Source organism: Gallus gallus, chromosome 1, assembly GCF_016699485.2.
Source record: "Gallus gallus isolate bGalGal1 chromosome 1, bGalGal1.mat.broiler.GRCg7b, whole genome shotgun sequence".
Classification (NCBI taxonomy): Eukaryota; Metazoa; Chordata; class Aves; order Galliformes; family Phasianidae; genus Gallus; species Gallus gallus.
In genome coordinates this window covers 64090160-64110642 of record NC_052532.1, presented here as the reverse complement: position 1 = coordinate 64110642, position 20483 = coordinate 64090160, and the positions used below count along the sequence as shown (strand labels likewise).

At 35.6% G+C, this 20483-nt stretch overlaps 1 protein-coding gene across 12 annotated transcripts in view; it reads right to left on the bottom strand.

Annotated features, from left to right (window-relative positions):
• Positions 1-20483, bottom strand: part of PIK3C2G (phosphatidylinositol-4-phosphate 3-kinase catalytic subunit type 2 gamma) — a 280521-nt gene that overhangs the window by 128492 nt on the left and 131546 nt on the right. For all 12 annotated transcript variants that reach the window (XR_006932295.1, XR_006932296.1, XM_040655738.2 and 9 more), the window contains 4 exons: positions 17969-18091; positions 10626-10757; positions 4854-4968; positions 3014-3144 (listed from right to left, as the gene is read on the bottom strand). Coding sequence is in view for 10 of the 12 variants with exons in the window: in XM_040655738.2 (XP_040511672.1) it covers positions 3014-3144; positions 4854-4968; positions 10626-10757; positions 17969-18091 (501 nt within the window). In the remaining 2 variants the exon portion in view is untranslated. The remainder of the gene's footprint in view (positions 1-3013; positions 3145-4853; positions 4969-10625; positions 10758-17968; positions 18092-20483) is intronic.

Here is a 20483-nt window from a genome sequence, read left to right as displayed (position 1 = left end):
GGGAGCCACTGTGGGCAAACAGGCTATACGGTGTTCAAAAAGAAGCCATTATCTCAGATGACCATGGGGTTTTGTGTTTCAAGCACAGTAATCCTAAAAGGCATCAAAGGCTCACATCTCAACTGCTGTCAGAAGTCAGTCAAAGCATCTGGCATCAACTAATGAACTCATTTAGTTTCCCCTCTCTCATCTGGTTTCATGATGACACCAAAGATCACAAAGTAGCACACTATGCAGGCCTGTGAGGAGTACAAGCGTCATATGCTAAAGTTCACTTTTTTCAGCCCCACTAATCCCCTCCAGTGACCCATCACTAAACAACATCTATGAGATGCTGGCAACAGGGACCAGTGATCTCGGACAACTTCCAGAGACAAGGGTCTGAGAGTCAGCTGCTGTGAAGACCATGTGCCTGGACCAGATACTAGGGAGACCCATTTCTGCATAACAGGAAGGGATCCAAACATCAGTAACCACTGTATGGTTGTGAACTTGGGGGTTTGTATGTCTGGGTGTCAGCAGCTGAGGAAAGGACAAAGATCTAGAGCCAGCTAGTAGATGAACTGAGCACAACTACTGGAGTAATTAATATTTTAACGCTATAGACTTAAATATATAGAGATATGGATACGTATATATTCCAATGGCAGAATTTGATCCTGATCAGGCAGAGGAGGAACAGAATCAGGCTGTCTGTAATGCCTGTTTTTGTGGGAGTGCTACGTGTTTCTACATGTGCTGGTAAGGCACTGCTTTCTGTCTGTTGATTTGTGTGGCTGGACATCCTTCTGCTGTACGTGTACCTGGCAGGAGTACGCACTACAAGTCTCTAATGGCTGAACACGAGGACACAGAGCCACAGCCAGGCTGCATCCATGATGGTACTGAATTTGACAGTCTGTAACAACAACAGCCATGTAGTTGTCTGTTTTAGTGTAGACATGTAGTTGTTTTAGCCATTGTTTCTCCTTTTTCTGCCACGGGGTTTAGAACATTTTCTGTCCACTCACTTATCTGCTTTCAGAAGAATGACTGGAGGGATCCTGACAGCCTGAGGGTGGTTTCTTGTGTGTTCCATCCACAGATAACCTTTTATTTCAGAATCATATCTGAAACTTGTAGGCCTGGAGCATCATCATACAGACATTTTGCCCCTGAAAGTTTACCTAGATTTACCAACTTTTCTTGAACTATGAAATCAAGGAAAAAAGATAACTTGAGATTTCATGGCAACAAATAGTTTGACAAATTTTTACCAAACTCCATCGTTACTGAGGGAGGTAAAAAGAATCCCTCTGATATTGATACAACAAAAAATTCCGACTCTTAGATTTTTCTTGATCAAAAATTGCTTAGTAAAGATGAACATCTTTCATTAAAACCCCCAAATATGCAACTCTTCAACTTCACAATTTATTTGGTAGACCAGCCTGTTCATGATATGGGATAAATGAAAACAAGTTGTGAAAAAAGCAAGGACTACCATTCCTCTTCCTCCAAGAATGTTACTGAACTTATCATAGTCTTAGCAGCAGCCATTTGTACCACTGATGTGCAAAATTCCAAGATGGAAAAAGAATTAATACCTCCTGCAAGTACTACAATCTGTAATGAACTTCTTAAATAATTCAATGAATAGTAAAATATACTGTATGTTACAGCATAACATTCTGTACGAGCAACGAGCATCCCTGAAAAGGGATGTGAGTGAAGAAAGCCACAGAGAGTCATGTAAATATGATAAAGCCAGAAAAAAAAGCAATTTCAGAATGACGTTACTAGTTCTGTGAATCATCATAGATGACTGTGATCTCATTTGCTTCCTTTAAAATTTAAGACACGTCATCTTAGATCAGGTCATGGGTCTATTTCTTACCCAGTGTTTAGCCTCCAGCAGCGGCAGCTAGAGATACAATTTATGCAGAGGATGCCAGCCTGGCCATTTGCAGTGGTTACCTCCCTTCATGCACCCACAGAATACAAAATTGTTGCATTAAGTATATAATAGGCTCAATGTTTGCCTGGTTTGGATAACAGTCATCTATGAACATGTTAGTCATGAATCTTGGACAGCCCTTATGGATCTAATGGCATTGTCTACCTCCACAGCTCCATAGTAGCAGGGATTCACCACTGCCTGATTAAAGAACTCTCTCCCATTTATTGATAGTTGATCTAATTCTGTCACTGAAAATCCCTACTTTAAATACTCTGTGGTTTTATGGCTTATTAAATATACTGCTTGATTAAAATAAAAGGAAGAAAGAAAAAGGAAATCAGAATTGAAAAGTTTTTTAACAGATGCATCGTATCAGACTGAGAAGGAAGTTATTTAGTTATTGTAAAACTAAAGCATTTTTTGACATTTGATTCACATAATTAACTGTGACTGGCATAATGACTTTCTATAAATATTTTTACTCCTAATTTCACATGGATTACATATAAAATTATATAGTACATAATCCTAATTTATTATGTAACCTACTTATATCTTGGCACACTTATCTTCCTCAATATATACACTGTAATTTGTCTTGTCTTTATATGCCTTCTGTTTAATGCTGAACTTCACGTTTCCTCCTTTTGTTTAGAAAGAACTTTGTACCCATTCTAATGGTTACATGCTATTTAACCTCTAGAGTATAACATTAATAAAGGATGATGATTTTCATCAAATCTAAACATTTGCCTAATAATACTGATACACACATATTGCATCACCTGAAGATCTTATATTTTTGAATAAAAAAACTAATTTCTTCCCTCAATGACTTGAAAAGATGTAACAAGAGAAAGGTAAAAACAACAGTTTTCTAAACTAGTAAAACACACTGCCATCTCCAGGAGTTTACTTAGGCTTTGCTGTGATCTATTCTCACATTTAGAGATGCTGTTCCTAAAATCGATCCTGTTAGGCTCCTTCAGAGGAAAATTTTGTTTCTAAAGTATTGGATACATTTAACTGTGATCAATAGATAAGGGTCAGCAGGACTAGTTAGTTACAACTTACAGCAAGAGCGAATGTGCCTGTGAAAGTCTTGCAATATGCTTCATGCACTCTTCAGTTGGCTCCGCAAGATCATCTCTTCTCTCTTCAGGTTCAGGGTTAATGAACTCCAAATCAGTTTCAGGAAATTCAATCTTTATTAAAAAAAAAAAGAGAGTAAAAAAAAACTGAACTCTTATTAGCGATATGTATTCTGCTAGAACAGTTAATAAATGTCATAATAGATTTGTACAGGAAGCATACGAAATATGAGAGAGAAAAGAGGATACTTTCTGCATGCAACATATTACTTAAATATGTTGGTGATAAAACCAGCCCACAAAAATCAGTGGCATCTTTGTCTCTGACTTTCCTGAGAAAAATTTCATCCACTCTATTTCACTATGTTCAGAAGGCTGAAGTTGTTTTTTCCTTCTTTCCTTCTCTCTTGTTTTTTAAATAGATGGGTCTTAAGTGAAAAGCTTCCATTATGCTAGATTTATTTTTCCAAAAATATAGGGATAATTCTGACACGTGCTTTACCAGTGTAAGATACAAGAATAAGGTTCCTAATATCAGTTCCTGATGGTCTATTTCTTATAGACTGTACAACATCTACTACTTTTTTTCATTCTTTGCATTTCCACATAGACATCAGAAATTTAGGGGAATGTTTTTAAGATGCAGAGAAAGAAAACATTCCACCAAAATTTAGAAGCTTGTGGTATTTGGTGATCTGAATACAGTCAGCTGAAAATTCAGGTAGCTCCTTAAAATCCAGCTCCATTTGCACATCACATTTTGGCTTGCTAACTCACATCATAATCTTTTATCTATCTATTATATATATGTGTGTGTATTTAATATATATCACTTGTCAAAAGCTAGCAAACTTATGCTTTAGAAAATGTAAATTTCATGTTGGTCATATCAGAAAAGCAACCTTTATGGCACTATTTATGGTATGTTCACAAATCATGATACTGTCACTTATATGACAATAACCGATAATGAAAGGGAAGAAATGGGAGACCCTCCTCTCCTGCTTCTTTCAGCACAGACAAATTATAAATGAGAAGTCATTTACTATCTTGCCTTCCTTTATTATTAATAGAGAGAGCTATTCTAAGGCACTTTCTTGGACTGAACTCTTCAGACAAGAAAATCCCCTGTCTATTAAAAACAGGAAGTTTTTAGGTCAGCCTCATTTAGACATATTATCTACTTTTACAAGTCAGTTGCTAACAGTCATTTCAGCTTTTTAATACAGAAAACAATTTGCTTTGCTTTTGAAGCATTCAATTGCTTGTCCAGCTTGGAAATATGACAAAACAGCCAGGCAGACTTAAAGCATTTTCGGTATTAGGACCACTATTCTGCTTGGAGTTGGTGGATTCTCAGCATGTAGTCATGGAGGTAGAGCTTTACTGATGCTTACTGGCAATTTCCGTGTAGCTACTTCCTTAATAAGTCCTTCATGCTAATTGCAAGTTGTATGTTACACTTACAACGGCATGCAGTTCAACAGTATACAGAACAAAAGTTCAGACTTAAAAAGGCTGCTTCAAGTCAGGTAACAAGTCAGCAATTTTTGTCAAAGTATTTTTGGAACCAAAATTTTATGAATAAAAATTACTCTGTAAAAACTTTCTGTAGTCCTCAGAGGAGGTATTTAATATAAAAATTATCATACACTATGCAGTATTATACCTTTCTATCCATAAAGATTAACATGCTCTCTCCGAGCAGCTATAATGGAAATAGGGTTTCCAATTTTTGAGGTCTTGATGAGCTGTGGGAAAAATCTGATTTCTTGCACTTTTTGGGATAAGAACACTTTTCCTTGGCTTTTTCATTTTCTTACCTGCAATGTTACTGATGTCGGTGCATCAGTACTACACATGGCTGGGGTAATCATTGCTGCTGGAAGCATGCTGTACAATTTCATGCTAAGCAGCACAGTTCCATGAATGAGCTGCCTGCAATGGACACAAACAGAAATACTGCCTCATTACTGGACATAAGGTGAATTGAGTTTACTGAAATTACATCAAAAAACATAGAACTGGATACCTTAAAGGACAAACGAAAGGAGAACAAACCTTTCATCATTATGTGGCTAGTACAGATATAGCCAAGGTAGTGGTTGTGCATGGATGGTCTCAGTGCCATAATGGTATCTGTTTAGTTGGAGGGATTATGCTGCAAATGAGGTGGAAAAAGTGGAGAGCTGCGTACACTTATTCTACAGAAAGAAGAAACCTGTGACAACCTAATGCAACCACCACCCTGCTGATGCTTAGATGGCAGAGAAAAGGGGGTATGATGTCAGTCTCCAGAAAGCTGTAAGGATTTGAGTGAGATCATTTGTACTATATTTACTGTATTTGTTTTTTGGACAGATAAAATATTATGGTTTGAAATACCTATTTGAGCCCTACATGCACAATAAAGCCTTACCAGAAAGAGGCATGCAGACAAGAAAACCAGAATGATTTTCATTCTAGAAAATTTGAACAAAATGAGAAAGTTCAGGTGTAAATTCTAATTACGACTGATCCACTCAAATAAAGAATGCAGCACCTGAATAAAGGTGTAGTACATTGGACATACCCTCTTATTTGTCTACATCTTAACAGTTAGGATACGTTCCTAAATATGATTACGTTTAACATTTATTCTTTTACTGATAATTTTTATTACTGCTATTCCACGGACAGCTCTGCCAATAAAACCAAAGGAGAATGAACTAGATTATCTTCTTTTCAACTCTAACAGAAACACCCAGACAGGTAGATGAGTTTTGAGTAAACAGCTTTTACCAGATATGAGTGTATCAGAGCTATACGAGAGCCCAGATGGATTTTCTGGTCCCAGAATGAGTTTGCAGCATTGCTGGGAAAAAGTACTTTTCTAAACTGAGGACTGAAATAAATTTCTGCAAAGATATCTAAAGAAGGAAAGGAAAAGAAGGAGTTTTTGCAGAAAACTCCTGCAAAGTCATTTATTTAAGACAGCACTCTGTGCAAACCTAATTTAGGACTAATTTTTGTTTTTCACTTCTGAACCTACTGATGCTATAAGTGCAAACATTTTGATTTATTGTGAGACCACCACTCAGGAGGATTAAAGACAAAACCATTTTCTAAAGTTTCTTTTGCAGCTGTAGTTTTAATGTGTGGAGGAAGGGAGGCAGAAAAAGGAACTCTGATGTGAACAAGATAGCACTTAGGGAAAAACACTGTGTGCTGTGAAGTCTTTCACTGAGGTAAATGTGGAAGTGATCAAAGGAGGTTCAAAGCTGTTTTCCTGTGATGCTTGCTTAGATGACCTATATTAAATGAATAACCCTTTGCCCATTCCCTTGTGGACAGGTGTTTACAACATAATTTGAACTAACTGACACTAGTTAGAGAGAGTAGATGAGAAATGAATGAACATGAAAACCAAATTATCCTTTTAAGTTCTCTTTTCTGCTAATCACTTAACTTGTTCTCTGAAACTATGAAAGATTTTAAAGACGAATCCATACAGTGTATTCTTTTCTTGGGAAACTTTGAAATCTGTGTAGGTAAATACAATCAAAGACAATCTCTGTGTGCTTAACTGAGACATTTCCTGAGCTCATTATTTCTGCTCATTTGCACCCAGTGAGTGTGTGTGGCTAAAAACTGTCCTGGAAGGTAAAGAAGAATCTGCAGATAGACTTCTCCATTCCTCAGCAGGAGAAGAACCAAAGAAAGCACTGCTTGTCTAAGACTGTTTATACATTAAAGCAGATGAGAGGACTATGAGTAAAACCAAGGACCTCACCTCCATACAATGTAGCTTAATATCTCCTAAGAAAAAAATGAACTAGTCTAAGAACAGACAGATATTTATAGCTTGTATACAAAGCATGCTAATTTTCTATATGTAAGTGAGAAAATTACACAGTAAAACATACTTTAGACTAAGGCTAGTTGTTAAAAACAGGCAGTATTTTAAAAACACGTGAATAGGCATCAACAACTGAAAGATGGTATATTTTGAGAGACAGTAATCTTCAGGAATCTCCACGTACTTCACAGATAATACTCCACTTTCGGACATTGAAATCAAACAATAATGTAAGGACAGCACAAGTTACTCTACCTTACAAATTCAACCTGGTGTCCTGAACTCACATGGGTGGAAGACCTCATTCACCACACCCAGGAAGAGAAAAAATCTGTTGCTTGTTCTATCTGATACAAAACAAATAGTGCTGTTAGAATCAGTGAGCTCAGGGCAATGGGCACCATGGGAGACACTAAAACTCTCTTATTTCCCCAGATAATGGATTCCTGATTTGTTAATTAGCTCTGGATCACTAAATTATTCAGAGACAAATGCATTTTTATGACATGAAGGAATGGAAATCTGGCACTCTGGTTTGGAAACATTTTCTCAGCTTCCTCTTTAGTCTGAGATTACTTGATAAAGATAAATCATCAAGGACCTTACTGACACTGAGTTACAGACGCTAAAGCCAACTACCTGTGAAAGATTAGAAATATGGATGCGGAAGATCACCTAGCTGAACAAGGTGGCAGGCATCATCATTATTACTGAGCTCATTCATAAATAACTGTAAAATTACACTGGAGTTACTGTTTAGACAGGATATGCAAAGAAGAAAGAGGACCAAATATAGCGTGAAAACAAATTAATTATCCACAACTTTATGTTTGTATTGTGCCTTTTAAAAATATTATTCTCATACTTAGTGTTTTCTTTAAAGAACTGGAGTGCTAAAATCCCTGAGAACAGCTATAGCTCCCTGATCTGTAAAGGTACTTCAACGTGGTCCTGCCCAAAAGCATGAGAAGCTCTCTGTGCTTCTACAAAAAGATAAAAGGAAATTGTTCAGGTTAAATGTTGGGGAATTATCCCAAAGTGATCACAATTCTTTTCTCCTTCTCTTTTTAACATAATCTACAGACAACTTGAACAGAATTCCTTTGTTTTTAACCAGAATAGATTGTAATGAGACAAAAATCAGGAACTGTATTTTTAAAATAATTGAAATTTATTTTCCATCCCCAGTGTTTGTCAAAAACAAACACTTAAAAAGCACTTGAATAGAAAAGAACCACTCTCTGTTCCTACCTTTTCTGGTCCTGAGAAGAATGTCTCTGTGACAAACTGGGACAAGGATGTGAAGAAGGATGTTTGATGACCCAGGCAAATATCTCAGCTACCAGCTTCTTCAAAAAGCTTATTCCTGTCCTTTCCCTTATAAATCCTAGACCTGAGTATCTGTTAAGATATTTTCAACTCTAAGAAAAGTATTTGTTTGAGGAAGTGGTATTTTCCAAGTCAGAAATGTTTTGTTAGAGATTTCCTGGTTAGATTCATTTAATCTTTTTATATGCATTTACAGAATTTGTTCATTTAGGGGTCCTAATACCATAATCTTTGCAATAATACAAGATACTCTTGACACATTAGAATGGCACTACAGGTGCAAACATTTCCTTGGTATATACTTTCACGTTCAGAATATTTTGCTGAAATGAATCAAAATCTACCTGCATTTCAAGCATGAGGGGAACAAAGTCTAGTTAATTAATAGCATTAATTATTAAGAATCATCTGATAATTTTAATCTTGCTGCTCTCTAAGTCATTAACCTTGAGAGCTAGTTTACAAAAAAATATTCATCTATTCCAAGAAAAAGGAAAAGCAGGTTGAATTTCAAGTTTCACATTTCAGGAGTTTCAGTACTCTCTTTATTTTTAAATCAGTCTATCAATTCAAGTAATGGTGAATGGAGTTGTGGTCGGCTAAAAGGAAAAATTACTTAGGCTTCTTTATGTTAATAATTGCTATAATTATAAGTGACACAGCTAGCTTATTGAACAAGCTATTCCTAAATTATTCCAACCCAACAACTCAACTTTTACTTCTGCTTTGAAGGGTCATTTCAGCAATGATCTGTACAATTATACAGCAGATTAAAAGAAAGTAACCCTGTATCCCCTTCATTGTGCTGATTGTCTGTACTTTGAAACAATGGAGCCATTTGCCAGTGAGTTTTGAAATTGCCTGGGTGACTTGGAAATCAATCTGATGAAAATCAGTATGCTTGCTCTGAAGGTATGCATTACAAAACACATAATACAGGGAGATGGGGACTTTCAAATATCATTAATTTGGAACTTAAATGCTGAAAAGTGGTAAAAAAAAAATAGTAATCCCAGTTAAGTTACCATGCTTAATGTTCTGTTTCTGTGTGTACTAAGCACACGTTAGCTTGCTGGGGCTGAGGGCATGTTAGCACTTTATCTTCAGGCAGTTTTTCAGCTAAGACAGTGCCCTCTACCTTTTCACTCTAAGCATCAGAATAGTAGAGATATGCAAAATAAGTTCAATGCATATTTTGTTTAAAAAGGCACACACAGTGGTAGTGAGTGATGCGCTTTTCTTCCAAGTAGGCTAATGAAAGATCAAGAAAAAAGACTGAATAAAACGCCTAAGCAATCCTTGGAGGAGAAAATTGATTCATAGAAAAAATCACATAAAAAGCCTTCCTTCAAACTAACTTTAATCATTCAGTCATAGAAGAATGATATCCTTCCTTTAATACAGCAATCTTGAATTTTTTCCTGAAAATATGAAAAAAACCTCTAGCCAAGTCCAACTTACTGTCTACTGTTTTAAGCCTCTTGGCCTAGAAGTTCAGTAGAACTCAAGGTCTTTTGTAACATAGTAACTGTCTAAATGCAATCAGTTGCATTTTTTGTTTGTTTTTGTTTTTAATGGCAACCGCCATAATATGTGGAAGTAGATAAAGATATCTCAAGATGAGGAAAGAGCCATAGCTTAGAGATGGATGCCTATTTAGAAGCTTGTACATATTCATCTATTGCTCAACTTAGGCAGCTATGCATTTAGTTAGTCTGCTGTTGTGTATCTTACTTTATGGCGTGCAGGGCTAAGGAGTCCAAATAAAAACTTATCATTGTAATAGATCTAAACTTAGATGTCTCAACGAATCTAAATAAAAATTAAGTATCATCATAATGGATTGATCTAAACTTGGATTTGTCAGTGCCACTAAAATATATTTATGGTAAGGCAGAAAATTTATCTTAGATGACTGTTTATACATCACTACAGAGACACTCAAGCCTACAAGCATCTTTAAATTACAGTGTGTTATGTGTAGAATGAAGAGGTTAAAAAAGAAAAGAAAGCTTCTTAGATTGTCTGTCGATGAAAAAGGGATCATTGTTGTCATTCCTACCTGTCTGACTCTGAGCAGAATGAATGGGAGCGAGACGGGAAAACAAACTGAAAAAAAAAACACCCACACAATTGTGAAGAAGAAGTTCTGCTGGAAAGATTTTGAAAAGCTACAAAATAGATTTCAGTAAGGCTTTTCAGTAGGCCAAAGGAATTTTACTGTATTAAACAGTTACACAAGCCAGGTTCAAAAACAAGAAAGAAAAGCTTATGGGAGGCGCTCTTACAGCCACATCAGAGCAGTTCACTGTAAGTGACAGCCAGGTTCTGAAATTAGTGTTTCTTCCTTTTTGTATTCTTCCCAAGCTGAGCGTGACGCTATTCAGGAATGGTCTTTTCACGAACTATGATATGAAAGTGAACTTACTCTTTTTGATACAATGGGCAACATGTCCAGGCAAGCATCTCTGTAGTTTTAGAAGCACTGTTTAGTCCAAGTAGTTTTATTGTCAGCATTGTTTCCCTTGGAAGAGCCTTTATCCGTAGAGGAAAGTTGATTCTAAAATAAAATAAAGGAAAAAGAAGAAGAAAAGAAGAAATTTAGTATTGTTGCAACAAGTAACATCTTTTCACATTTTTTTCTTGATTCCTCAACAGATATACCAAACTATAAATTACAGGAGTGCAACTCTGAAGGAAAATGCAACTGTTAGACTCCTTCAGTACACCAGCCACACACTTACAAGTATTGCCAGGCACTAACTTTCATGACAGTACTTAAGAAGCATATATTCCTAGTTAAAATCTTGCTTTAGTACTATTTTATCAATGGAGGGCTATTTCAGCACTAGCACTCCCTAAGAGTGAATTGTAAACAAATATTTAATTTGCTGGCTTGTGTCTTCACAAGTAAACACTACTACTTAGAACTATGAGTTTTTTGTGCGTAGAGTATGATAATCATTCTTGTTTATGTGTACTTATGTGCAGTGGCATTTCAGGCACAACTTAAAAGCAGATTTTGTTGTAAAGGTAGTGAGTAATCTATGTTTTTTAGCGAGAAAAATCTAGTATGTGAGTATACTTGTCAGCTTTCTATTAATCACCAACAAACTTGATTGGTCATTCAATTTGTGTATATAGATTATATGAACAATTTACAAACATAATTTAGAGCAATTGTAATAAGTGAGATACTTTCATGCTATATGGTAAAATTACATATGATATTAATCAGACAAGTGAAAAATTTTATTTCCATTTTCCTGAAGAGAATATCTGGGGTAGATGGTTATTCAGTCAAAAACTTAAAATTCTCAAGCATTAAATGAGATTTTGTGTGTGGGCTTTTTTTTTTTTTCCTTTTTTTTAATGTATAAACAAAATCAATATAAGAAGCTAAGGGCTAAAGGAATTATTTTTGTGTTGACAGCAAAAGAGTCAAGGAAACAAAATGTCTGCATAAACTTGAGTTAAAACAAAACAGAATAAAAATTTAAGTAATATACACTTCATTCATACGGTGGCCTTTCCAATTCACAAAGGAAGTGCATAAACAGGAGGGGGAATGACTGTTTATGAGGGTGAATAGTGATAGGACAAGGGAGAATGGTCTCAAACTGAGACAGAGGAGGCTTAGGTTAGATATTAGGAGTAGGTTTTTTTCACACAGAGGGTGGTGATGCATTGGAACAGGTTGCCCAAGGAGGTTGTGGATGCCCCATCCCTGGAGGCTTTCAAGGCCTGGCTGGATGTGGCTCTGGGTAGCCTAGGGTAGTGGTTGGCAACCCTGCACATAGCAGGGGGGTTGAATCTAGATGATCATTGTGGTCCTTTTCAACCTAGGCCATTCTATGATTTTATGATTTAATTTTCACATATTCAATCAAAACGGGGAAACAAGTCAATTTTCAGCATTTAAAAAAATAATATAGTAAATAAATGTAGAAATTAGTATTAAAAATATAGTAGCCTGAAAAAATAAGGATTGTGGGCAGCAGAAATGAGACAAGATAAGAGTATAATGTACAGTTTAAACAAGATTTTGTTTCTTCTCTTTTCACTCATAATCTGTCAAAATCCTATTGATTCCAGGAAAGTTTGCTTGAATGCACTGAGGAGTTACTGTAACAAAGAAGATGTTTCTGCTAAAACTCTTAAGTACTCAAAATTAGCATTAGTGTCAAGATTCCAGATGAATCCAAAACATTTTGGAAATTATCCAAATTTGTATATGCCTATCTGAGTAAAAAAGCAAGACCACAATTTTGCATCCTTTGTAATTAACACGAATAGGTTTGAGAAGCAGTTCACAATTGTCTTCCCACATTCCATGTCTCTATTTATAACTCCGCTTCCCATTTAATGACTCCTTATTCACTCATCATTATTTAGATACATCTACTGGAAAACTGAACTGTTTTATATTTCATGAATATCTTGTTCTGCTTTTTTTTTATTTACAGGACAACAACTCTGCTCATGTTTCATAAAACCATTCAACAAAGAGTTACACTTAGTTTCATAGCATCATTAATATTTTCTGTGGAAAGAAAAAGCCATGCATTTGCTAATGCAAAAATTTGTTAGCACTGTTTGTGAATGTGAAGAAATGAAATAAACCTCACAATATCCTTTTCCTTGCAGAAAGCAAACACTTGTCAGAGATTCCCTAGGACACAAAATATTGCACTACCAGATGTACATAGATGAAGAAAAGAACCTGAAGATTTAAGTAAGAATTAGGCATCCCAAGACTTAAACCAGGCCAAAAATTTTCCTTTGGTGATATATGATACACAGAGAAAGGGAATATTTATACTGGTTTTAATGCATATCTAAGCTTACTCAGTTGGCATTATAATTTCTGACTGCATGAGGCAGAGACAAAGAGATTACTAAGAGGAAAGAGGAAGCGGAAAGGTGGCCAGAAACAAGACAGCCTGTGGGTGATCGACTTCAGCAGTAGTTGAGAAAAACAAAGCTACTAACTGAGAAAGTGTTGTTTACAGATGTTAAATAATGTTATACAGCTGGTTTCAAAGGCTAAGGCTCTAACATCATAAGAGCACACAACACTGAAAAGCTCTGAGGCAACCAGGGCTTTGCCCAAGGAGAGTATAAACTATACATACAAGCCAAACACAACATAGGGAAAAAGAAATCCAAAGCCAAGAAAGTATCTGAGATGATGAATGGTAGGCTTAATGCTAATTCTATATTTTAGGTCTATAGGTTTGACATAAATTATGGAGGATGGAAAAAGAAAGGAGGTGGTAGAATGAAGACGTGAAGAGCAGCCAGCAAAGGAAAAAAGGAAGGAAACTCTGGAGAGGCTTCATGCATTTAAAAATGAAGCTGATGTGAAAATAAAAGGGGAAATTTGGGACTGCTCATTATGCACAAGACAGTATCAGTCTGTTCAAATTTTGCACCGAAGTGATACTTATTTTTCAAACACATAAATTACAAAACAAACAGAATCCTAAAAAAAGGACAAACAGCAATGACAACAACGCTATGTTAGGCAACCTTCTTAGGAATCAAACAATTTCAATCTGAGGATATTCTATGAAGGTTTGGAGACAATAAAAAACTTCACCAGAAGATCATATTTAAACACAAAAACCTACCAAGTTCAAACACCAATGGGATAAAGCAGTGTAAAACACAAACTAAATATAAGGAAATCAGCAAATATAGCAAATCCTTTCCCCCCCCCAAACAATCTTCCTGGGCTTCTAATCATCAAAGCACCACTCTCCATTTTTTTTTGTCTCATTCAGGCAAAAATTAGTTTTGAATTAGGTAGATTTATTTTTTTGTCCTGATTGATCTCTAACACTACAGTGAATAGTTGGCTTCCTACTGTAATGGAAGCTCTTCCTGATGAACTTCTACCACCTGCATTTTCCATTCAGTTGGAAATAGCCTATTGGTTTCAATGAAAGTCGCACTTTACAACTCAGGACAAAACATCTTGCAAAAAATAAATCTTGCTTTCTCTTAAATTTCTATGTGAATATATTCCTTCCTCTTTCAGAAAGTGACTTTACAACTAAAATATAACCAAGAGTAAACACAGATGGGTGACAGTTTTTAGTGAAGCACACAATAAATTGGGGCCACTTCGTGACATACAAGAACAACTGTGGTAATACTTATTTCATTAAAATATGCTATTTTAAATCTATTCCAGCCTGTGTCTTACAAAAAGTGCTAATGAGTGTTTCTATGCATGTATGAAAGAAAAACCAGCCTGTTCTTGAGTATGTTTTAAACTTCTGCCAGTTAGGCACATAACACCTTCAATAACAACACAATACCACAGCTACTGTTCCTTCTCTCTGTACATTTCAGAAAACCAAATATAATTATTATTTTGTCATTTGGTGCTGTTTGTTCCTTCTTTCTTAGAGTGTTATCAGCACCAATAACAAAAACAAACAAACAAACAAAAAAACCCAAGCAACAGAATTTTCCATTCTTAGTATACTTTGACAAGTATTTAATATTTTAAAACAAAAAAACCAGATGGAAAAAAAAAACAAACACAATTCCTTTCTTTATATATCATCATACCAAAAAGACCTTCTGACATCGTTATCATGATTAATATTTGGAAACAATACCAAAATCATGCTGTGTTAAGTACAACTCAGTAAAGCAGTCAGCACCTTTCTTTATGTGAAAACATTTGATTTTCCTGTGAAGGGCTATGTTAGATTCAGAGTAAGAATATGTGCTTTATAAGCACCTGTTTCTGAATAAAATCTACCCTGCCAAGCAAGGAATATTGTAGTGACTCAAAGACAGGAGGAAAAAATCTAGCACTAAGACTATTAGCTGGTTTAAAATATCCCATCTGACCTTTGCATTCTGACTAAAAATAGCAGCTATTTGCAAAAGACAGTTCCAGATACAAAATAAAACATATTAAAATAATGTCATTTCTGCCTGCCTAGATTCTCAGCCTTTGCTTCTGGATCTCATTAGGTCCAAGAACCCTGCTCTCATGATTTAAGGCTTACACAAATACAGGCTAAACAGGTGGTACACACATTCATGATTGAAGGAAACACAGAAAAGCCTGCCAGATGTATTTCATTTTGTAATTTGTAATTAATTTGATTTGACAGAATGAATTGATTCAAATTTTGAAAATGATTTTTGATATTCAAGCAACTAATAAGAAAGCTAAGGCATAGGAAGTCCATAGACTTCATTACTGATGAACAAGAGCCTGCATACCGTGCTCATGAAAGTCAGTACCATTAGTGATGACCCACTGTTACACAGCTGCAATGACAGCATCATTGCTAGGAAAATGTTGCTTACACAGTCCATCTTTCATGAGCACAAGCAGATAGATGTCAGAAGGCACCAAATCCAGACTATATGGTGAGTGTGACAGGACAGTCCAGCTGAGATTGGCAACATTTTCAAACTGGAAAGGAGCCTGGCGTTAGTATGTTTTAAGAGAAAGGTGATCTTCACTCGATTGACTCTGGAATTTCAAGACTTCAGCTTTACAATGTAGTAATCAGAGTGGATGGTTTGCCATATTGGTTCAACAGGTCCTGACATACTTGCATACAGTGTTCTTTCTGTTCCTGTGTGAGCATTCATGGGACTTAGCTGGCACAAACTTTGCAATATTTCAATGTTACTACCATAATTTCCAACACATTTAAATCAATATTTAGCTCTGTACACAGTTCCCTGGCCATAATACACCAATTTGCTCAGATGAGTTGATCAAGATGCTCTTCATTTCACGGTGTGACAGCTATGCATGGCCATTTCTGAACATAGCCTGTCTTTCACACTGTGGTCGCCACTACTGAAACACACCACCCACTGCTCCACTGTGCTCATATCCACTGTTTAGTCTCCATAAACATTCAGCAAGTGTCAATGAAAGTCAGTGGGTGCCATTTTTCCCACAAGGAAGAATTCAGTTACACATCTTTGATTCATAGACACTTCCATGTCCAATGCCATTTTGACCAACTATCCCACTGCTGCCATCTGTCACATGGCTACAAAATGTAATAGAATATTGATGGAAAGGTTGAACTGCCATGCCACCAACATCTTCCTCTGATGTTGTGGGCCAACATAATAAAATAAGAAGCATTGCTTCTGAAGCAGGCCTATTGCTAAGTTTCATGCAATTCTGTCTTGTTTTTGGTCTTAACTGCCACTCACAACTACCTATGAAACAATTCGATATGTGTACTTAACTGTTTTTCCAATAAGCTCTTCGATTGAATTGCAAACATTCCATACAGACTTTGAAGAAAGGAAGGTTTGAACAGAAATGCTGAAGCTTCCATATGATTTCTTCATATTTTCATAGAAATTAAAGACAGGTGGAGTTTCAGTCATGGCTGAAGAACTTATTTCTATGCTGTCATTTTATATTTCATTTTATAGAGAGGTGCTATTAGATGTATCCTAGAAATATGTCAGCCACCTTTTGGAAGGCAAAAATACTCATAAACAATGTAATCTTTCCCCTACACTTTAGTTGTATCTGCCCATACATATCATAACCTGGGCAAGGTGAAAATTCCTACAGTGCAAATGAGAGTGACCCAGCAAACATTTTCAACACAAAGATAACCATTCCTTCAAGTGATTGATGGTTCAGCACAAACTCTCTGGACTCAACTGAGTTATCAGAGAAGATGTTAGGTCCTAAAAGAACTAATTTATATTAGTAGCAGAAATGCACCCATTTTGTTTCTTAACTATAGGGCATACGTACTAAGCATCTCACATCTGTTCAGAAGCATTGAGTAAAAAGGCTGCACAAACTTCCATTAAGATAGAAGTGCAATGGGTTTGAGATAAAACTTGTTTCATTTGACCAGCTTCAATCTGTTATATGTCTTAGAGTGAGGCAATCAAGATTTATGAATTGCACACTTTGTATTCAGTTATAAGGTAACAAAACCCTTTACAGGTGAATCTTAGTCTTTATTCAATTACAATGTAATCAAGCTTCTTTCAGATATAGAATAAAGTAAATGGTAGTGTAAAATATTAAAAAAATGAACAACTATAAATAAAAATGTCATGCTCAGGAACATTAAAAAAAAAAAAAAGCAAACAAAAAAAGACTGTCTACTTCTTCACTCTTCCATTTATTGCAAGTATGCCTTTTGTCATTTCATTGCCTTAAGTGAATCTTATTCAAGTGTGCGTCCTGCTTTTAAATTGAGTTAATTTCCTCAAAGCAGACAGGCACAGGACAGGCAGCTGGAAGCCTCTACTTAAAAATTCTAGACTCAAACCAAGGGACTTCAATTTAAAACCTAGGCTGCTGATCCTTTTTATATAAAAATCAACACAATCAAGTTCCTTCTAAATAAAGAATTGAACAACAGGTTCTGAAGCTGGATTACATATCTACTAGAAGTGAATTCGAAGTGCAAAGTCTTCACAAGACAACTGAAATAAGACCTTTTTGTATCTCCTTTCAGCTTTAGCATTCTCCCAGTGCCAGTAGTGCTGAACAAAAGCTATTCTCAGGCCTGCTTAGTTTACTTTATTCTTAGACTAAACTTAGACTAGCACTATTTCTCCTCTCTTTGGCTATCACATTCCTTTCCCGCTCCCACCCATCTAAATTTCTCTGAATTCTATGGGATTGGAGTTGCACAGAAGATGAATAATAACAATATGTCTTGGCTTGTTTGCTTGTTTGTTTCAAATTAATATTAAGTTTGTAAAATCCTCAGAAAAGCACAGATAAAAACTTACTTCTCATTCCAGTCTGTCAAGAAAAAGAAGGATTTTCTAACAGGTATATTTTTGCAAATCTTCACTTGACATATTGTCTTCCCAGCATAGGTTAGCAAACAGGAAAAAGAAAAAAGTTTGTATCTATAAGGGAAAAAAAAGGAAAAAAAATAATTACAATGCAATTTCCAGCACAGTAAATTCAGGGTTAACCATTCGGAAACTTGTGAAGATCCATTCTTACATGCAAAAAGAATTAAAATAACCAATCACATATTAATGTTTAAATTTAAAAAAAGAGTTCAAGATAGTGCTTAAGATATGTAATCCTTGTTTATTTTTCCCTGTGGCAGTCAATGGAAGTTTAGGTGGAAGGTGCAAGGTGTTGCAACTTTCTCATCATGTAACTTCAGTCATTAGTGAAACTTCACTCATACTTTTCCCAATCTGTAAAAAAAACAAACCAACAAACAAAACAAAACAAAACAAAAAAAACCCCAAAGGATAATACTTCAAGGAATCTACATGCTCATTATAGCAGATGCGTTACAGACATTTGTGTTGGCATTTGTCACATACTTGTCTGACTAGTGTAATTCAGGTCTCCAACTATCTGTTTGTTTCATGTTCTTAATTCATCTTGTAACTTCCAGATCTTCCTATGGAAAATTGCCATACCCATGCTGTAGACCATGTTCTGTATAGGAATGATGAAAGCAAGTCTAAAGTATTTGCAGACTAACAGTGCTTGGCTTAGCTTTATTTACAAGCATCATTGCTGATCTTTTCCAGAACACTGTAGTAATTGTTATAATTATTGTAGCAGATGTGCCTTTTCTCTTTCTTCTTTTTCTTTAACAATCTGTAGTTCCTTTGAGGTATCTATGCAAAGAAAGAAAATATTACCTTACTAGTGTAGGAAATGCTTGAGCTCTTAAATATGGCATCTTTTCTCTAGAGTCCAAACACTACAAAGAATTGGAGTATAGTGAAGGAAATAATAGATTTTAATACAATAAAGTGATTAAGTGTTGCTTAATCCCTGATATATCCCTGATTATTATGCCATAAACACTAATCCTAAAAAGATTAATGCTTACACAATGTTAATTTCAGAGTATTCACATTTCAACACATTATACTTCTCCATACAATATTTTGCCTAGGCATCCTCCCTCCCTATGAATTCAAATGCAGAGAAACCGAGTCTTGTCCCAAAGATAAATTTATATCATCTTGATATAGACAGCAATATGAATTTGAGGGGTCTAGAAACAAATGCAGCAAAACAGTGCTAGCAACATTATGTCATTAGCATCAAGTAGGGAATATCTGATAGGGACCTATATGAGCCAAAACGACAAAGTGATAAAAGAAACCAGGAACAAAAAATACAGTAAGGAAAGGTAATTGGTTTTGCAATTTATAAGGTCTCCAACTAGCTTTTTAATGAAGACGGGAAGACTGAAATGAGAAATGGTAAGCATGAATATAAAAATTGATGAAGTGCCAATCTACAAAAACGAACTTCAGAGGGATTTGGTGAAACACTAAAATGATGCAGTAAAACACAAGACCCTCCCTCTTATCCCAGTGATTAGAAAAAAAGATAATTTATCACAAGCTTGTATGTATGGAGAAACAAGGAGAAAAGATGTAAGAGATGTCAGAATTCTAACATACATAGCTTGCTCTAAATGTAATGCCTCCTATTTATTTCCATGGAAACAACAACAGGTACAAAGAGCACAATAATGCTACTTGATAGAGCACTTTCTCAGTTACCAAAAAATAAAATAATAATAAAAAAATCAACATAGTCACCACTATTAGCTATGCATTTGTTCCAGAGATGAACAAGAGAAATACCACCCATAGCCTCACTGTGCTCATATCCACTATTTGGCCTCCACAAATATTCAGCAAGTGTCAATGAATGTCAGTGAGTGCTATTTTTTCCACATAGAGAAATTCAATGACACATGTTTGCTTCATACACACTTCCATGTCAGACTGCCCTTCTGCTGCCAACTGTCACAGAACAACAAAATGCAATAGAATATTGGTGAGAAGGTTCAGCCTCTACTACCATGCCACCAATATCCACCTCTGATGTTGTGGGCTAACATAATAAAATAGGAGGCATTATTTTTGGAGCACTTAAATTCATACTATATATATATATATGCTTATTATATATATATACAGTATATATACGTTATGAACATATATAATGTTATGATATACAGCACCAAGATAATAAAATACATGTTATGAACAGCACCAAGATAATAAAATTTGGCCTTCTGGAAATGTATGCTGGGACAAAGCCAGCATACAATCACGCAATGTAGAAAATATGGAGGAGGAATGTAGCTATGAATGAAGTTAGTAAAAGTATCTGAGGAAAGTAGGCAAAATGGACTGCAGTCTATGTTAAGAAATTCATGCTAGTTACAAGTATTAGAAAGATTGGAAGAGGAGGTTAAGGAGGAAGAGAGATCCTCATTTTCACATGCTTGAACATAGTGTTCAA